The sequence below is a fragment of the Stigmatopora argus genome, chromosome 5 (assembly GCF_051989625.1).
Source record: "Stigmatopora argus isolate UIUO_Sarg chromosome 5, RoL_Sarg_1.0, whole genome shotgun sequence".
In the NCBI taxonomy this organism is placed as follows: Eukaryota; Metazoa; Chordata; class Actinopteri; order Syngnathiformes; family Syngnathidae; genus Stigmatopora; species Stigmatopora argus.
Window position 1 is genome coordinate 3,950,526 of NC_135391.1, and position 18,509 is coordinate 3,969,034.

Below are 18,509 nucleotides of genomic sequence, written 5' to 3' on the forward strand. Positions count from 1 at the left end.
TTGGTGATTCTTAGTCTACGGTCTGATGGATTAGGTGACACATACTGTATCCAATAGACAAATCCTACATAGCCGTTGGAAATAATCAACTAAAAATAGTAAACTTGCAGAAGGAAAGCGGGTTTGAATATTTCACCCAGATTAAACTGTTACGTGAGTCCCAGATGATTTTTATTTATTTATTTTCCTCACAAAGCTTTCTATTGTGATGTTCTGGTGTGTGAATTTTAGCCGCAGTTAAGACCAGTCACCCCTTTTTAGGAGAGGCAGACAGCGCATTAGCAGGGATTAGAAATGGCTCTGTGGTAAGTGATTCACTTGACTCGGTTGCGCAACTACAGATGACAGAATGTTATAGGACATTACTGTTGCTGTTGTTTTGTGCCCAAGCCCCAGTTATGGGTCGCGCTTGCAGTACAGTATGTTTATCTCTTTTGATTAGCCGGACCTTTCTGCTTAGAGTACGTGTTACAGCACGGGTTGTTTGTCGTAATGTGGATCCTGTCTGTTCAGGGGCAGTCCGGGACGTACACCTCAGGGTTGATGACCTTGCTGTGGAAAATGTTAGTGGCATGTCAGCCTGTCGCAATATGCAATAAGTCAATTAATTGTGTAGTAAATTAAAATGGGGTTGGTAAGTTTGCCCGTCGCGCTTGAGACTCTAGTTCACAGGTGTCAAAGTGGTGGCCCGGGGGGCCAAATCTGGCCTGCCGCATCATTTTGTGTGGCCCGGGAAAGTAAATCATGAGTGCCGACTTTCTGTTTTAAGATCAAATTAAAATGAAGAGTATAGATGTATATTACATTTCCTGATTTTTCCCCTTTTAAATCAATAATTGTAATTTTTTAATCAATTTTTTCAGTGTTTTTAGTCCAAAAATCATTTTGTAAAATCTAAAAATATAAAAAAAAAGCTCAAATAAACATTGTTTTAGATCTATAAAAACTGAATATTCAGGGCCTTTAATCCAGTTCATTTAATCCATTTATTAAACAAATCTAAATATTATATCTAAAATGGTCTGGCCCACATGAAATCGAGTTGACATTTAAAGCGGCCCGCGAACCAACCCGAGTCTGACACACTTGCTCTAGTTGCTTTACATTAATCATTAAAATGCATTGATAGTTGACAATAGGAATTGAATTTGGTACAGATGTTTTTCTCAAAACTGAATATGAATAAAGGGATAGTAACTTCCAATGGCAGCCTGTTGAGTAATGTCTAACCTTTGATATAGAACATTTCTTGATCATTGTTTATTTCCATGTCGCAAATTCTTTGGCTTGACACTTGTGGAGTGATTCACATTTATTTTGGGGCGCTTCATGTTTTGTGAATGTCAACACAACAAATTGACTGTGTTTTAGAAAATAATTCTGATAAATGACATTGCATTTGGGCACTTGAACCCTCTTCAATCCCATAGCACACACTAATAACGTCATATACTAAAATAGACTAAGTTATGAGGCGGCTGTCATGAGGGGCAAACAGAGCCTCCACTCAGGTTGCATGCTTCCACACAGAAGAACATTTCAAAGCTCCTGAATAATTAAGTAGCATGAAGGGGGATGTAGGTCAGCCCAGAAGACAAGTGCAGCCCACAGTTTTATTTCCTGCTACTTGTCATGGGAAGTGAATTGCAAGTGGGCTTTCATAACACTGCCAATACTCGGGAGATGCTCGCATAATTTCAGACCTCAACCGTCAGCATGTTTTCACACCGTGTCTTAAGGGGCTCAGACGTGTCAAAAAAGGCGTCTCATTTTCTGCACCACTCTTTTACAAATGACCTTATGCAGCAGTTATTTGGTTTTATTGTAACGATATTCCTGGGGAAAAAGTGGAAGTCTGGGTAGGTTGTTTTTTTTCCGGGTACTCCGGTTTCCTCACACACACACCCAACAATGTGTTGTATGCTAATGTAAAAGTTTTGCTCAAATTGTCAATGTAGTTTGTTTTTGTGAAGTTCTTCCAAGGATATAGCGAGTTATCGTATTTTCACGACTATAAGGCGCACCGCATTATAAGGCGCACCCTCAACAAATGACACATTTTAATTTTTTTCCATATATACAGCACACTGGATTATAAGGCGCCCTGTCTATTTTGGAGAAAATTTAAGACTTAAGTGCGCCTTATAGTCGTGAAAATATGGTATGTTTTGGATGCTCAGCTAGTTTTGGATGCTATTGACGTAATGTTGGAAAAACCACATCTGGCGATGGAGACCAGTCAATCATAATCATAGTCCACTGAATGTTGATATGATTCAAATAAACACCATAAATAGATTTGCTGGACTTAACACACACACATGGAAAATCACTACATGACAGGCTAAAATCACAAGACTGAAAATAAGCATTTGCCATTAAGCTGTTAAGTGAATTAATGCCACCCACAGTTACCTCTATCTTAACCTTTATACAATCCCAAACATTTCATACATACAAACCCTTCAATACCATTTCACACAATTGTGACTGTTATTTTCAAACCCGCAGAACAAGTTCTCTGTTTATTTAAACATCAAACCTAGCAAATAAAATATTTCACTTCTGTCTTAAATAATCAGCAGCAGAACATACAACACATTTGTTATTAGACTTTTGCAATATTCTCACACTTAAGTTATGCCACTGTACATAAACCAGATGTTCATCAGTTTTATTTGCCAAATTATGACGCATAGAGTTACACACATTACATCACATTATCTAAGCCTCAAAGCCATCCAATGTATTTTTTTCAAGAGACAAAATCCCGCGGAGATCCAAATAATAAAATGATAATGATGAGGCTTTGCCTCCTTTAGATGGAATTTCCGCTTATTTCATAATTTGTGAGTTCGAGGCGCTATCCTAAACCGATTTTTGAATGAATTAACATTGAAAATCATTTAAAAATGTATGAAAACGATGTTGATAGCGAACATTTGGGTTCTTAAAAAAAACAGGAGCTAAACAAAGCCTAAAATCCTGCCGTCTACCATGTGAGGATTTCCTCAGCCATTTCACAATTCAGTGCGAAGACGGACGGTATGCTTGTAATGAGGTATTGACTACTGGATGCCGAAGCCCACTTCAATCTGTGGAGAGCTCCAAAAAGTGGCTACGTAAAGCATACTAGAGTGAGGGAGTGAGGTGATTGAGTTCATCCCCGCAGTTGGCTGCGAGCCAGTGGCTTGCCCGTGGGTGTTTGTAGTAGTTCCAGTCCATGTGTTTAGCCTCTCATCTGTAAGGCCCCATTTGCCTCAGAGTCTATGTCAAAGCTCCTTCATTGTTTTCTTCCCCTTGTCTCGATTCAGTTTTTTTTTCTTGTCCTCAGCAGCTCCTGTGTCTGCTGTACTAGCTTTGTCTTTCTCAGGGGAATGTCGATGGAATCTTCATGTCTTAAAATGCTGTTTTAGCTGCCAACAGATTTACTCTCATGCTTGTAATCTAAAAATGTAACAACGTGGTGTGATATTAGTGTTGTGCGAATCATCACCTCATCTGTGTTGTTTGAAAGGTGAAAAGGAAAATATTTCCGTCCGACATTTTACAGCTGACAGTGTACTCTTAAAGTCAACGGCTTCCCAACCTGGCGAACGTCATTGTGTTCCGTGTTTGAGTTGGATATGATTTGTTGTGTGAATTCTGTTGGACTATTGAAACGTTATTGAGAAGCGAGATCTGCTGTTACTAGGGTAAACATGGGATTGAAAATGTTAAGAATAACTCCAATTACAAAATGATTGAAGTCTCATTTTCCTTTAAGACCACATCCGAACACTTATCCCTTTGGGGCATTTTTCTTTCGTTACTCTGTCTATCCATTACACAACTTCTAGCCATGTCTACACCCAGAATTCTTGTGGGTCCAATGGAAAACCTTTTAGGATGTGACCTGATCTATTTGGATCCTCTATATTTATATTCCCCTACATTTAAAAGATGGACAGTCGTTTTCCAGAAACAGGCTGCCATAAAAATGATTAATCAAGATGGCTATCAATTTGGAACAGTATTTTTGCTAGCTACCCGCCACAATTTAAGCTATTCATCTAACGACGTTCTAGGCAACACACACTGATAGTATGTCATTTGTTCTGTAGCAATTGTATGTTCAATGTTCTTATTTGTACTAAATTGCTCTTCCCTTTTCTATATTCACCTGCAGCGTGCTGGATTAAGGAAGCAAACCATCATGCACACAAAACCCATCTGCTTGGAAACCACACCAACTTCCTGCCTGTAGAGGAAGAGGCCGTGCCAGGATGTCCTCTCATCCCCAGTCTGTGCCACCAGGCCGGAGGACGATGGACACACGGCACCTGCCAAACCCAGCCACCTTACCATTGCAGCTCCAGAGGGCACACACGGTAAGATCCACAATTTAAAGCTAAATTAAAGTTAAAATTCCCCCTCTTTCCAAGCTAACCTTAATAAAATGTGCTGCTCACTTAATAGACATTTAGGTTAGAACTTTATTTCATCTCATATTGGGGAAATTTCTTGGTTGCAGTAGCAAAACAGACACAAGACACACAAGACATTGTAGACCTAGTTCAAAAAAATGGAGCCACACAGGAAGTCCACAAGGTAGAAGTCATCAAGATGACCTGTTTGACAGTGCCTGCCTCCAGCCAATTTCACTTGTGGTTTTCTTTAGAAAGATCCCCTCTCACTCTCCCAATGTTTTGCACACAACTCCAGCTCCTCATTAGTGGTTTGAAGTTGGCATTGTCATTGTGAGGAGGATTGTTTCTATACACAAGTCCTAATTATCAAGATTATGTCCTAGATATCAGTGGCACCGTCATCCCTGATGTTTCTTCTTCTGTTTGTGCTTTTACATGGCTGGAGATGAATTGTGTCTTCACAAAGTTCTCCCCGTCGTTAATCTCGGAATTGTTTTCTCGTTCAGAAGAATGTTGATGAGTAACGAGGTCTGGATATTGCCGATGTGACATATTATTTTTCATGCCGATGACTGTGACTCGCTGCTTCTCAAGGCCGACACTGATGCCTTATTAAAGTAATATTCAAATTTATATCAGCCCAATTAGATTTCACCGAATGCAAAACTAAGTCAAGGTTGCAAATGTGTTTTTTCCCCTCCAGTTTCACCATTAAATGATGTTTTATGTGCATATGTTACTGTTGGAGCTATAATTAGATATAGTGTTATAGTATTGTTGTAGGTGGGCTTGAATGTTTTGTTGCTTTAGGCTGTGTTCTGTAGAAAAGTAGAGATCTCGCTTCAATGTATTTTCATCTTTGTCTTTGGATTTATTCTTTATTTTTTCAACTGTGCTATTTTGATTCTCTGATTTGATCAGTAAGATGTTGTCATTCTTACTATGATCCCGGTAACCGGTTCTTACCAAATTTGGTACATGATGATTTGTCTGCATTATTCATGTAGCGATTAATGGTTAATGTTAAAAAGTTTTTTTTTGTATTATCTTCCATAGGAAGTTGGAATGATGGACTACCACTCCCATCATGCCAGAGACTACAGCTCGCACCTGGCTCAGCCTCATCGCCGTCGGCCCTCGTTGCTTTCTGAGTTCCAACCTGGAAATGAGAGGTAAAACTACCATGTTCAAATAATCCCAATCACTTTCTATGACATATAGGAATTATGTATTATACTTACCATATTTTGCTGTTTAATATACCCGGGTATATTAAACGGCAGGGGTATATTAAATGGCGCACAAACGGGAAGGTACGATCCACTACGCACTCTTTATGCCATGACGGGGTGCATCAACGTTTTGCAGGCTAAAACTACTTACTGCTGAATAAAGTTTGACTTGGAATTTTAATGAACTTAAGTATCTATAATTATGCCCCCATGAACACCATACAAATCTTGCCAAAAAAGCCGAGTTGCCATTTAATATACCCAGGGTATATTAAACGGCAGGGGTATATTAAATGGCGCACAAACGGGAGGCTCAAAAAAGCAAAGATCATTTCATATACCCGGGTATTTTAAACGGCAAAATACGGTACTAACCCAATAAAACACAGCCGATCCCTTCGTGGTCTGGCATTGGCGGAGTTGCTTATTCACAAAAATATCTTTTTTTAATAAGACTTCATCATTTGTAGAAAATCTCATCTGGTGTTTTTTCCTCTACATTTTATGTAATAATATTCTTTCTCCATTTTAACACCTTCTGAAAGATTAGTTCATTCTCCCAAATCACACTTTTAAACTTTTTCCCGTACCCCTGTTTTATGAGGATAATATCGCCCCATGATTTGCGATGTTTCACCATTCGCTTAGCAATTCTGACCATAGCATGTCTCATAATTCATATCCAATCATGCTCGAGTGTAGCGCCTGTTGTATTAACATGCAACATTCCGTGCAAACACAATAATCAAATGCATATGCAAGCATGTATAATTTACGGTCTGGGCTTATTTGTATTCATTTATTTTTGAATATGCGCCACTTAGTTTCTTTGATTGGGAGTGTAGACTTCTTTGTAAGATGTAGAAATGTTACCCTTTTGGAGATTTGCAGACAAACACTGAAATGCTTTCACAGTAACACACTACTATCAGCACACATAATCTCTATTCTCGCTGTAATCGGAGCCAAGCCGGCGACAATCGAACGGACGGAGCCGGTCGTTAGGTGTCGGTGTTTCTGTTATTTTTTTCCCCCCTCTCTCCTCCCCCACCCTTACACACATCTCGTTCTCTCATCCTCCAGACAAATCCTCCCCGGGGATCAGATTATTCTGCACGCTCACGAGAGGAGGAAATAAAATAGGGAGATAGAAGGGAGGGGTTTGAACTTGATGTGATTATGTAAGTGTCAGCCATCTATGAAGATGGAGAAAGAATGGGAGTCAATGTGGAGTGGGGTTCAATTCCACCATCGGTCTATGCCACTAGAACAGGGTTGGGCAAACTTTTCGGCCCGGGGGCCACATTGACTAAAAATCTGACAGGCGGGCCTGGTCAGCACAAGATACAATACATATAAAAAACTGCATCCGTTAACAGTACATATGAAACATAAACAGAAAAAAAGGACTAATTATGAAGATACTCATCACTCATCTGGGATTTATGGGGTGCTTTCTTGGTTTTCATCAGACTAAAGGTCTGTTGACACATATGTAGAGCCAAATAACACCAGAATCCTCTGTGCCATCTTCTGGATGTTTGGAAATTTGGCTACACTTACTGAAGCCTAAAACTCAGACTTTCAGGGAGTTGAACTTGTCACATTGGAGATCAATCAGTTCCAACTGCAACTCCTGTGGAACCATTTCCGGGTCTTGTGAGAAAGGGCATGACACCAGCTGTCAATTTTTTCCAAAATCACAAAACCGACGGCAGAATTGCTCATGCAGGTCATCCAATGATTTCCTGTATTTTGACCGCATTAAAAAATATATATAATAATTTGGACAACGTCGGCGGGCCGGATTAAAAGGTCTAACGGGCCGTATATGGCCCGCGGGCCGTAGTTTGCCCACGTCTGCACTAGAAGTTTTGCCAGCTTTTCCTTTTCGTAGAAGTTAGGCCCTGGTTAACATGATTATATCAGGCTATGAATGCCAGGATATTTATATTTCCAGTAGCAATCCATAGTCTTGGCAGTGGACTTTTGGGATTATGCTACTCCAGCACCCCAACCAGTCAGAAAGGATTCTTGGTTCTTGGTATGTTCGCAAACCACACACTAGGTCTTTGTGGGCTGGGACCATCAATTGTGGTTGTGTTTTCCCTCTGCTATTCAAAAGCTGCTTCCCTTTGACTCTGGCAACAAAGTTATTCGCAGCTGACTGCATCACAGATTTGATATAATCTTTTCTTGACAATTGAACTAAATATACTTTAGTCGCGTACTTAGCTCCTCCGAGGTTGCTTTTTATAGTGCTCGCTCACACTGAAATTTGGAGCATTCCATGATGTAGTTTTTTTCTGAAGGCATAACATGGGGTTAGTTTGTTTTGTTGTTTTTAGGACTTATCGATTACTATCTCAGTTTTTACTTTTCTTTGAAGATCTGAGGTTATTTGCTTTATCACATGCTCGTCCTTATCTTTAGGAAAAAACTCCTGACACCTTGATAAATTGATTTTGCCCTCTCAATTTGCAAATCATGTTCCTAATCTTTGCTCACTTGGGTAGAAATGTTTGAACTTAATACTTTGCTGTCTTCCGCAATACAAAATGAAGAATGTAACTATTTTTAGGCTTTGTTTGAGCAGGTTGAACGTTCTAGGCCACCATGTGATGAATAGTGTGATGATACGGAGGTTTTTTTTAGTATGGCTCCAAGGGGTGTAACAGCATATTTACTGTATTGCAGGGATAGGACAGAACACTCCAAATTAGAGAGTACAGTACACCATGATGGAAATTTTGCTTACTTCTCTCATAGCCCGTTGTACACACATTGTGGCTGTTCTAGCTGGAACGTTGCACAAGAATAAATTAATAAAAGGAAGAAAGTATGAGATTTTCATCATGATTAAATACTTTCTGTCATCTATTTGATGATGCATTTATTTATTTATCTATTGGATTGGATAACTTTATTCATCCCGTGTTCAGGAAATTTCATTGTGACGGTAGCAAGAAAAGGCATAGTTATAAGTTAGACAGTACAGTCGCAAAGGCCGCAGAACAACAAAGCAAAAGCACAAAGTACAAAGCAAATCAAAGTAAATGGGATCATTAAGAATCACCAAATCAAATCATTAAGACAGAAAAGCAGCAAAAAACAAATCGAGCAAGAGTGGACGGAGCTACCGCCACCGGCTGCCACTTGAATGGCGCCATTTTGGTTGCAGTAGCAAAAACGGATACAGACTCAAAAGACGTAAAGTTGGACAAAAACTGGAACCACACATTTATTAACTGATTTATTACCTATGTCTAAAATGTCTGTTGTATGTTTTTGTGTCTGTATTCTCACCCAACGCTTACAATGCTTTTATGGCAAATGTATAGCATTTTTAGCTGCTGTTTTGGTGCCTTCAATTTTTATGATGCTATTTTCCAGAATGGGGAGATTTCCCCTTTGCTCACTTTGCCTTAAATTACTTGGACGGACACTTTTATTTGACACAATCCTCGCGTCACAGGGGACAAGAGCAGCACATCCGCTACGAGCACATCTACTTGCCGGAGCCGAGCGGTCATCCAGAGTTGGATTTTGGAGAGATCAAACGGCCTCGTTTAGAAGTGGGACCAGATTCTCTGATGAGACCTTCATCCCATCGGACGCAGTTAACTCTCGGAGGACCCGAGGAGCTCGCCAAGGTCGGTAAACTCTGTAAAATAACCATATAAAATGTAACTATTGTAGCTTGTGAAATGCTTGATAGGGAAAGTGTTTTAGTAGACAAGAGAATTCACAGAAGGCCTGATTTGACAGGAAAAGGTCCACAATTTAGGGCCGTTCCACCCATAGCCTGCATCTGGCACGGTGATGTCATGTCAATGGGAGAATTTGCACCGCATCTGTGCACATTTTCCTTTATGCGCGTGGGAGAATATGGTCCAATATGCATCGTGGTAATATGAACTGTTCCACATTATAGCTTATGAGAACTGGATTTTTTGCTGACTTTGAAGGGCACATAACTGCCAGCCTTTGGCTGTTGAATAAACGCAAATCAATTTTTATTTGAGTCACTTCACAGTTAAAAAGATTATCCCCCCACCCCTCCCCCAATTTTAAATTAAATCAATTTCAGATTATGACAGTCCTTAGACTCACTCTTGATCATAATTCCTTCTTTAATGCCACAAGCTGCACATCCAATTTTCTTCATCTCTTTTTCTAGCATTATTGCTTTTTCCGTCAAAACAACACATGATAATATTCGTCGGGGCCTAGTGGGAAACAGAGAAAGAGCGTCCGTATTGTAGTACTATATGTAAACTGTAGCCATTTCTAACACTCGAGGAGACTGCAAAACATAATTATTAATAATAGATGTGACCTACATTTTATAAGGTTGGGAATGAAACTGCAGCTCCAAACTTCCCTCGTGCACCACAATACTGTAGAAGCGATATTCCTCTGACGTTCCTGACACCATTTTCAAAGAGAGAGCCTCAACTTGAATTACAAGTAGCAGCATTCATACATTCAAATATGGTAAAAATGTATTCCTGATGCCTTCAAATGTCAATTACACTGTCAAAGCAATGCAGTGTGTTAAGCCATTTTGTCAGTCCTGTCAAATGCTATCACTCCGTGTGCGGTCGATTGGTCGCCGGTCTTTTGGTCGCGGTCTTTTGGTCGACCGCAACAACGGGCGACCAAAAGACCGGCGACCAAAAGACCGGCGACCAAAAGACCGGCGACCAATCGACCATGTACCCTATCACTCACTCATTGAAGTGAACCTAATGATGTGCTATGCACGTACATTTTACAATTTTTTTCACAAATTGGGATCACTAAAGGAGAAAAGCTCATTTGTGTACTTACTGTAGATGTATGTTTTTTTAATAAGGATTTTGCGCTAATAAACCATTTTCTGAATTTCAGGACCGAGGAAATTCAATGGGAAAGCTAGAGCCAATCTCCCCTGTGAGCCCTGTACACTTGGACCCTGATTTGGATCTGGTGCCAGCCCGCTTTTCCAAGGAAGAGCTGATCCAGAACATGGACCGGGTCGACAGGGAGATCACCATGGTAGAACAGCAGATCTGCAAGCTTCGCAAAAAACAGGTCGGTAATAGAAATGATTACGTTCACGTCGGTAGTACTACGTTGGCGCGGTTTCTTACCTCAATCGTAAATAACATGATTTCAATTGGGGCTATTTCAAGTTGCATGTTTTCCATAATAAGATCAACAATTGTCGAAAAAAAACAGGACAGGATGATTAAAGATTTGATATTTCAATATTTTTCACGTTTTTTTTTTAAATAAATTGATCAAAAATACTTTCTAGAGTTATGTCGAGTTTAATAAACAGTGAATCTTTAATCGCAGACTTAAGTGCTTGGAGCATCCATCTTGAAATACAGCTTGCTTGCTTTCATGTCAAGTGATAAATCGTTTGCTGTAAAGACGGATGGCCGCAATCCACATCTGTGGCCATCCCGTTTTGGATGATCTAGGCCAAACTCCAATTTAGGTGACGTCCAATTCATCTTAACTGGGACGACTGACTTTCAATGCTCGCGTTTAAGTGCTGTTGATGCCATTAGCATTGAATGATGGCTTTCAGCCCTTCTTGTCAAAGTGAGCCCCGTCAACACAATTGAGCGGCCTTTAAAGGGCTAACAGTTCGAAAATTATTCCGAAATTCCATCTTGTAAAATCTGTATTAACCATGTTTTCAAACTAGTAATAACAAAACACTTCAAGTTTTATTAGCCATGGCTAGAATCCATTTTTTCTGTCGTCGAGCCTTGTTGCTGGTTCATGCAGAAAATGCCATGCTGTCCTCTGGGCAGCTGCATTCCTTTTCTACCCTTGTCTTCACTTTTTATTTAGGGGGAAAGTAGGTTAAAAATACATAGAGCTATAAATAACATTTTCCCCTGGGGAGGAGTTGGATTATAGCAGAGGTTTTTTGGGAATGCTGAAGCACTTGCATCCCTTCCACTCTGTCATCCTTTTGGCCGCCTGCCATGTTTAGTCGAGAAACAGTATGGTCTGTTTAGGAAAGCTGAAAAATATGTGCACCACGTTTTATTTTACACCTTGTTCACGGCGCACAGCAGTTTGTGTCCTTTCATGCTCAGTGGCCATGTACCAGCTGCACGCTATGTCACCGCCTACCCTTGCAGTCATATGTGATTTATTGTTACAATCAGTTGTGCTTACAAATACGCAAAAAAAAGTGAAGGGGAAAAAATATGGCCTTGTTGGTTACATTTTTTTAAACTGGATTTCAGTGCAGCTACTGCTCATTATTCAAATCCCTGTATGTAAATAATTCAACGCAATAATGGGAAGGGGGAAAAAGTCACATTAATGCCCATGTTGAATCACTCCCACAGTCAGCTTGTGTAATAGCGCTCTTCTGCAGGGATTTGATCATTTAGGGCAAGGGTGTCAGAATCGGGTTGGTTCGCGGGCCGCGTTAACGTCAACTCGATTTCATGTGGGCCGGACCATTTTAGATATAATATTTAGATTTTTTTTAAATAAATGGATTAAATGAACTGGATTAAAAGCCCTGAATATTCAGTTTTTATAGATCTAAAACAATGTTTATTTGAGCTTTTGTTAAATATATTTTTAGATTTTACAAAATGATTTTTGAACTAAAAACGGAAAAAATGGATTAGAAAATTACAATTTGATTTAAAAGGGGGAAAATCAGGACATTTAATATACCTCTATACTCTTCATTTTAATTTGATCCTAAAATAGAAAGTCGGCACTCATGATTTACTTTCCCGGGCCACACAAAATGATGCGGCGGGCCAGATTTGGCCCCCGGGCCGCCACTTTGACACATGTGAACTAGAGCAAGGGTGTCAGACTCGGGTTGGTTCGCGGGCCGCGTTAACGGCAACTCGATTTCACGTGGGCCGGACCATTTTAGATATAATATTTAGTTGTTTATTTATAAATTGATTAAAATCCCTGAATATTCAGTTTTTATAGATCTAAAACAATGTTTATTTTAGCTTTTTTTAAATATATTTTTAGATTTAACAAAATGATTTTTGAAATAAAAACAGAAAAAATGGATTAAAAAGGACAATTATTGATTTAAAAGGGGGAAATTTTATATACATCTATACTCTTCATTTTAATTTGATCCTAAAACAGAAAGTCGGCACTCATGATTGACTTTCCCGGGCCACACAAAATGATGCGGCGGGCCAGATTTGGCCCCCGCGCCGCCACTTTGGCACATGTGATTTAGGGTATTAATAGCTCAAATTAATTATTTTGCTAAAACATGAAAGGAGATGATCACTTGCACTTACTGAGTATTGACTTTATTAAGTGTGAAAAGGCTGAGAAGGTTGACGAGTTGACGAATCGTGTGGTGAAAATCGTTAAAAAACAACCTGTTTTAAGTTGGATTTTTTACTGGATGCATTCCATGCATTTTTCACGGCGTGTACTTTTGCCTCAGTACATTTTCAATCTTTGTTATGTTCTACTCGCATGCCAGCCATCTCTGTTTACTGGCTGTTGAGGTAACAATTTGATTAACAAGGCTCTGGAGAGTTAGTTGGTATTACTGCTATTAGGCCCCGTAGTGTTGTTTTTGTTGGAGAGCTCTTGATGAAGCTTCATGTAACAGACACTCACAAATGCATTGCATTTTTTTCCCCCCTAAAAGATTTTTTTTCTCATCTTTTTTTGTGTGTGTGTGTGTCTTTGTTACAGCAACAGCTGGAGGAGGAGGCAGCCAAACCTCACGAGCCAGAGCGGCCCATTTCCCCTCCACCAAGCGAGGCCAAACACCGCAGTTTGGTGCAAATTATCTACGATGAAAACAGGGTTAGTGAAATAAATGCCCACATTATATTTTTACAACAAAACTGAGCGAGTAGCTTGCGTTATGAATTGTTTTTACTGTACATTCTGTTGTGTGTATGTCCATTCGCATTCAATTTATTGTCACAATATGGTGGACAATCGTTAAGACCGTCGCCCCACAATTCTGAGATCGAGGGTTTGATCCCAGGTCCGAACCTTCCCGTGCAGAGTTTGCATGTTCTCCCCAGGCTTGTGTGGGTTTTCTCCGGGTATTCCGGTTTCCTCACACATCCCAAATACCTTGGTCGAATGCTCTAAATTGTCCCTATGTATGAGTGTGAGCGCATGTAGTGAGCTTGGATAGGCTCCGGCACCCCTGCGACCCTTGTGAGGATTATTGATAGGGAAAATGAATGAATGGGGTTGTTAAGAAATTCTTTAATATCTATCGAATTACACGGTAGATTAAATAATCCATTATAAGGTAGATATAATAGAAGTGACTATCAATGTCATGCATGAATAAATTCAATTCTATGTGCATACTTTATGAAGTAAAATAGCATGGCCATCTTTAATGCTTCTTTTTTGTTCGATTTGGTTCTTTTCAATAAATAATGAATTGGTTATGGAAATATGAAGGCTGTATCATAAATGGTACTTTCTTTGTAAGTACTAAGGGGGAGAGGGAAAAATAGTCACTTTGACAAAAGATTAAATGCAAATGTAATGCAATAGATATATTTTAGATTTTAGGTTGAGTATATGTATGGTAATTGGGGGAATATTTTAGACATTTCTCCGGAAATAAGGGTTTTAATCAGTGTGGGACATTGCTGAGTAATCATTAGCGAGAGAAAAAAAATAGGAACACTTTGATCTCTGCATTTTCTGCCTCCACTCGTAATCTAAAAGTCTTCGTATGCAGTTTTGTTGCCTTCAGCCTTTCTGCCTTACGGCCATGACGTCACAGTTGAAATAAAGGTTTTAAAGCATGATAATGTGTCTAGATGACACAAAATATTAAAGACTATATAATGAAAAACAGTGCATGTTAGAGTAGCTGATTGGCCAAATGAGGATTTTGCCATCTGCTTGTGTGAAAAAGACCATGTTTATTTATTCACCTGCAAATCAATAAATGCAAGCTTTTGCATTATGCGTCTATTGCACCCATTTAGCATGTGCGGAATGGGCTTTCGCTAAATAATCACACAAATTTACTCAAGTCGCTTGGGATGCGGATGGTGGGGAAGGTGGGAGTTGAACTGATAAGATTGATGTTGATGTTCACATGTACTGGCAGATGTCTGTCCTTACCTTACCTCACTTTACTCCTAAAATAGCTCTCATGGAGTCTGTATACTTCCTCCTTTGCATCTTTTAATGCAGGATCAGCTTGGCTGTGAGCATTAAGCGTCCTATAGTAACATGTTTGTTTTCTTTCTAAATACGTCATATTTTTGAAAATAAATGCAAAAACATATTTGCAAAAGAGTCATGGTAAAATGCTTCCCGCCTTGGAATAAAATAGATCAACCTTTAACTCAACAATTGGACAAATGCGACAACTCAGTGACACGATATTTGATACAATACTGTGACATCTACAATCCTCGCAGACAGGAATAAAGGGTTTAAAAACAGCAAAAGTGCGTGTTAACCTTTTTGCACCGGTGGTCTTACCTTTTATCCTTTCACATGTTAAGTGTCATGCTGCCTCTGCTGCTACCTCTGAAGGAGATAATTGCTGGGTCAACTTCACTCCCCCATTCTGTGTCACTAGGATTCATACAGCAAAGCGATAAAGGGAAAAAAACAATGGTTGGCTTCTAACAGGAGCCTGACAGAGGCCACAGTGCATGTTTTTGTTGTCGCCACGTATGTACCGTATTTTCACGACTATACGGTGCATCATATTTTTAGCCGCAGTGTCAGTAACGAGTGCTATTTCTCTATTTTACACACACAAAGGACACACCGTTTTTATAGACGCAGCCAGGCATGGCAAAACATACACCAGCTTAAACATACACGCTACACCCACACGCTAAAAACAGGTTTTTAAAAAGGCAATGGAAGCAAAACTGAGTTTGGTTGTACTTTATTTAGCCATTATACAATGTAATCATGTCATCATCACCCACAAATCCATCAAAGTCCTCATTTTCTGTGTCCGAATTGAACAATTGTCCAAATGAGTCATCGAAAACGCTGAGTTTTATACGTTCGTCCAGACGGCCACAATCCATTCACAAATAGTAGCTCGCTAGTAGCTAGCGTAACTATTCCAACGCTGCCTTCCATGCTTCGTAAAGCTGTGTTGATGTCAGGCCACAATCCATTGGGTGTATTGACAAAAGAACTATATATCCCAGCAGTCACTGCGCAGTACTTTTTCTACGGGGAAAATAGTAGAGTCGGGGGCTGCTTGCCGTAGTTGTGAGAGCTGTAGAGGATGGTGTACCCTATCGACTGATTTATTTTATTTTATCGTGATAACAATTTTAGTATTGGTTTCCCTATATAAAGCGCACTGGATTATAAGGCGCACTGTCTATTTTGGAGAAAATTTAAGACTTATGTGCGCCTTATAGTCGTGAAAATACGGTAAGTCTTGATCTTTCTGTCGTTTACTAGATGTCTTTCTATTAGAATAACAAAGCCCTTTTTTAATGCAAGAATCCCCTCTTCTTCCATCCCAGTCCTGCATGCTGAATTGGCTTGGTTCTTTCGACTTCCACTATCTCTTATATGCTTAGGGAAAGTGTTTTTTTGTTGCTTCCACGTTAGAAAAGTGATGGGCTAAGGCAAAGGGCTAAAAGCTCTAATAATAGTCAATGTATCCATCTCTTCATCCAGTCACCCAGCTGGCTCCATTGGAGTCTAAGCGTTCAAGTGAGTGTGCTCACTGTGTTGTCATGGTGATGACTGAGGTGCAGGCAGCCGGCTAATCTAGTACTTCTGGTTGTGTTCTTTTTTCCCAGAAAAAGGCAGAAGAGGCTCACAGGATACTGGAAGGACTTGGACCTAGGGTGGAATTGGTGAGTTCTGTTATCTTATTCATTATTGGGTTTATTTGTCAAAATTGAACCGCTTCGGTCGCGGTAGAAGTGTTGAGCAGTGCTGAAGCAAACCAAAGATCGGCAAAATCTGTAGATCTTTTCTGGGATGGGTTTTAAAAATAGAAAGGCAATGTTTTTTATTCATATTTTGTTATGGATTATTTAGGGTGTGCATATTGTCAAACGTCAACATCCATCCATCTGCATGTGTCCGTTACACATGGTGAATTTTGCTCTCCATGGTTAAGTAGCATATTAACTAGGTTATGTCCATTAATTAGAGCGGCGTCTCCACTGACTATTTTAAGAACTGTTTGCAATTATTCAAGTCACACATTTATCTGTCACAAGGCAGCACATCCATTCTGATGTATCCTTCTGTTTCCGCGCTGCTGAAGAATTGAACAGCACTGTGAAAATGTTCTCATTTCTTTCAGCCGTTGTACAATCAGCCTTCTGATACCAAGCAGTACCATGACAACATCAAAATGTAAGTCATCTCCTATGTATGTGCCTTCATATTAAAATTTGATGGTAATATTTCCTGGTTACAGTCTTGGTGATAGCCTACATAAATATACAACTCAAGCCAAATGAATCTGTGAGAATTGTTCTGCATTATTGTCAGACTTGGTTCAGGTTTAAAAGATAGTTTTCAAATAATTGTGTCATGTAAGGCTTTATACAGGATTCTGATCAGTATTTTTATTTAGATAAAGCACAGTAGAATGGTATTAGATTTACCAGGTTGATCAAATGAGATCTTTAATGGGTTTTTTGTTAGTTTGTTTTAGTCTTCTCAGAAATGTGCAAGGAATTGTTTGCAACATGAAATTGGAAAATAAACTTGAATGAATGTTTTTTCTACACTATTGCACATCTGAAAAATGCTATTCATTTTTTACACATTGTAAAATAAGATTCCTTCTGCTAGAATGTGCATGTCTTTCCCAATCAAAGCATTTTATTTTATGCATTACAAATAAAATGTATTATTAATTCTGGCATGGCCTAGTGGTAGCGTAAACGTTCTGAAACCCAGAAGTTGTGGACTCGACCCCCACGCCCTGGTGACCATGTCACAGCGTCTTAAAGAAGATACTGAACCCCATGTTGAAGTAGTGTCAATGCACTTTGAGTAACTAGAAGGTACAAGAGTGCTGTGCAAGTGTAAGACCATTAAAGCACCAGCTTGTTTTTCTCGAGTTGTCACATCCATTTTTCATATTGTTTGACTCTGTTGCTACCATCATTTGCTTGTCTGTGTTTGGATATGCTTGGCGTAATAGACTCGAGGATTCCACTTGTATCGCAGATAATGTCGGCAAATGAAGAGATTATCCGTTGTTTATTTGTGCAGTGTTTAAATCTTACCTTGTTTTGGAATTGCATCTCGCCACACAGAACTTACGAGTAGCCCTCCCTTTAGGATTTTTTGACTCGACTGTAACGCTCAGTTAAATTGAGTAATGTGGAATAAGATTACATTAATCAGCAGGGAGTGTGACCTTACAATTGACAGATTAAGTGTCAGGAATAAAACTCTTGTCTCGCAGCAAAGAAAGAGACAAACTGAGCTGCTGCTTAAGGAGATTACTGGCCCTGCCTGACCTTTATTTGAAGAACTGCAAGACAAGTTTGTTGTGTTTACACCCGTGCCCTGCCGTCCAAAGAAAGTTGTTGACGGATGTTTTCTGTGTGTTGTCTGCATTTAATACATTTTGGAAAACAGAAATATGTTCAAGCATACTATAATTTCTGCTCCGAATCATCTCGTCTGCTTCTCTATTGGACTAATGCCAGTTTTTTTTTTCTTCTCAATATTCTTAGAAACCAGGCCATGAGGAAAAAACTCATCTTGTACTTCAAGAGACGAAATCATGCTCGTAAGCAATGGGTAAGTGTTGAAAATTCAATATTTTTGATTGGTTGGAGTCAGGAAATGATGGACGATTATTGTAAAACTGGGTCATTGGCTCCTTTAAAGTGAGTGGCCATTT

At 39.5% G+C, this 18,509-nt stretch overlaps 1 protein-coding gene across 1 annotated transcript in view; it reads left to right on the forward strand.

Annotated features, from left to right (window-relative positions):
* The window catches only part of ncor2 (nuclear receptor corepressor 2), a 52,594-nt gene that overhangs the window by 4,747 nt on the left and 29,338 nt on the right, over positions 1 to 18,509 (forward strand). The window contains exons 2-9 of the mRNA XM_077600206.1: positions 4,169 to 4,370; positions 5,466 to 5,581; positions 9,117 to 9,294; positions 10,535 to 10,717; positions 13,352 to 13,465; positions 16,432 to 16,488; positions 16,947 to 16,999; positions 18,340 to 18,406. Of these exons, the coding sequence (XP_077456332.1) occupies positions 4,266 to 4,370; positions 5,466 to 5,581; positions 9,117 to 9,294; positions 10,535 to 10,717; positions 13,352 to 13,465; positions 16,432 to 16,488; positions 16,947 to 16,999; positions 18,340 to 18,406 (873 nt within the window). The 5' untranslated portion in view covers positions 4,169 to 4,265. The remainder of the gene's footprint in view (positions 1 to 4,168; positions 4,371 to 5,465; positions 5,582 to 9,116; positions 9,295 to 10,534; positions 10,718 to 13,351; positions 13,466 to 16,431; positions 16,489 to 16,946; positions 17,000 to 18,339; positions 18,407 to 18,509) is intronic.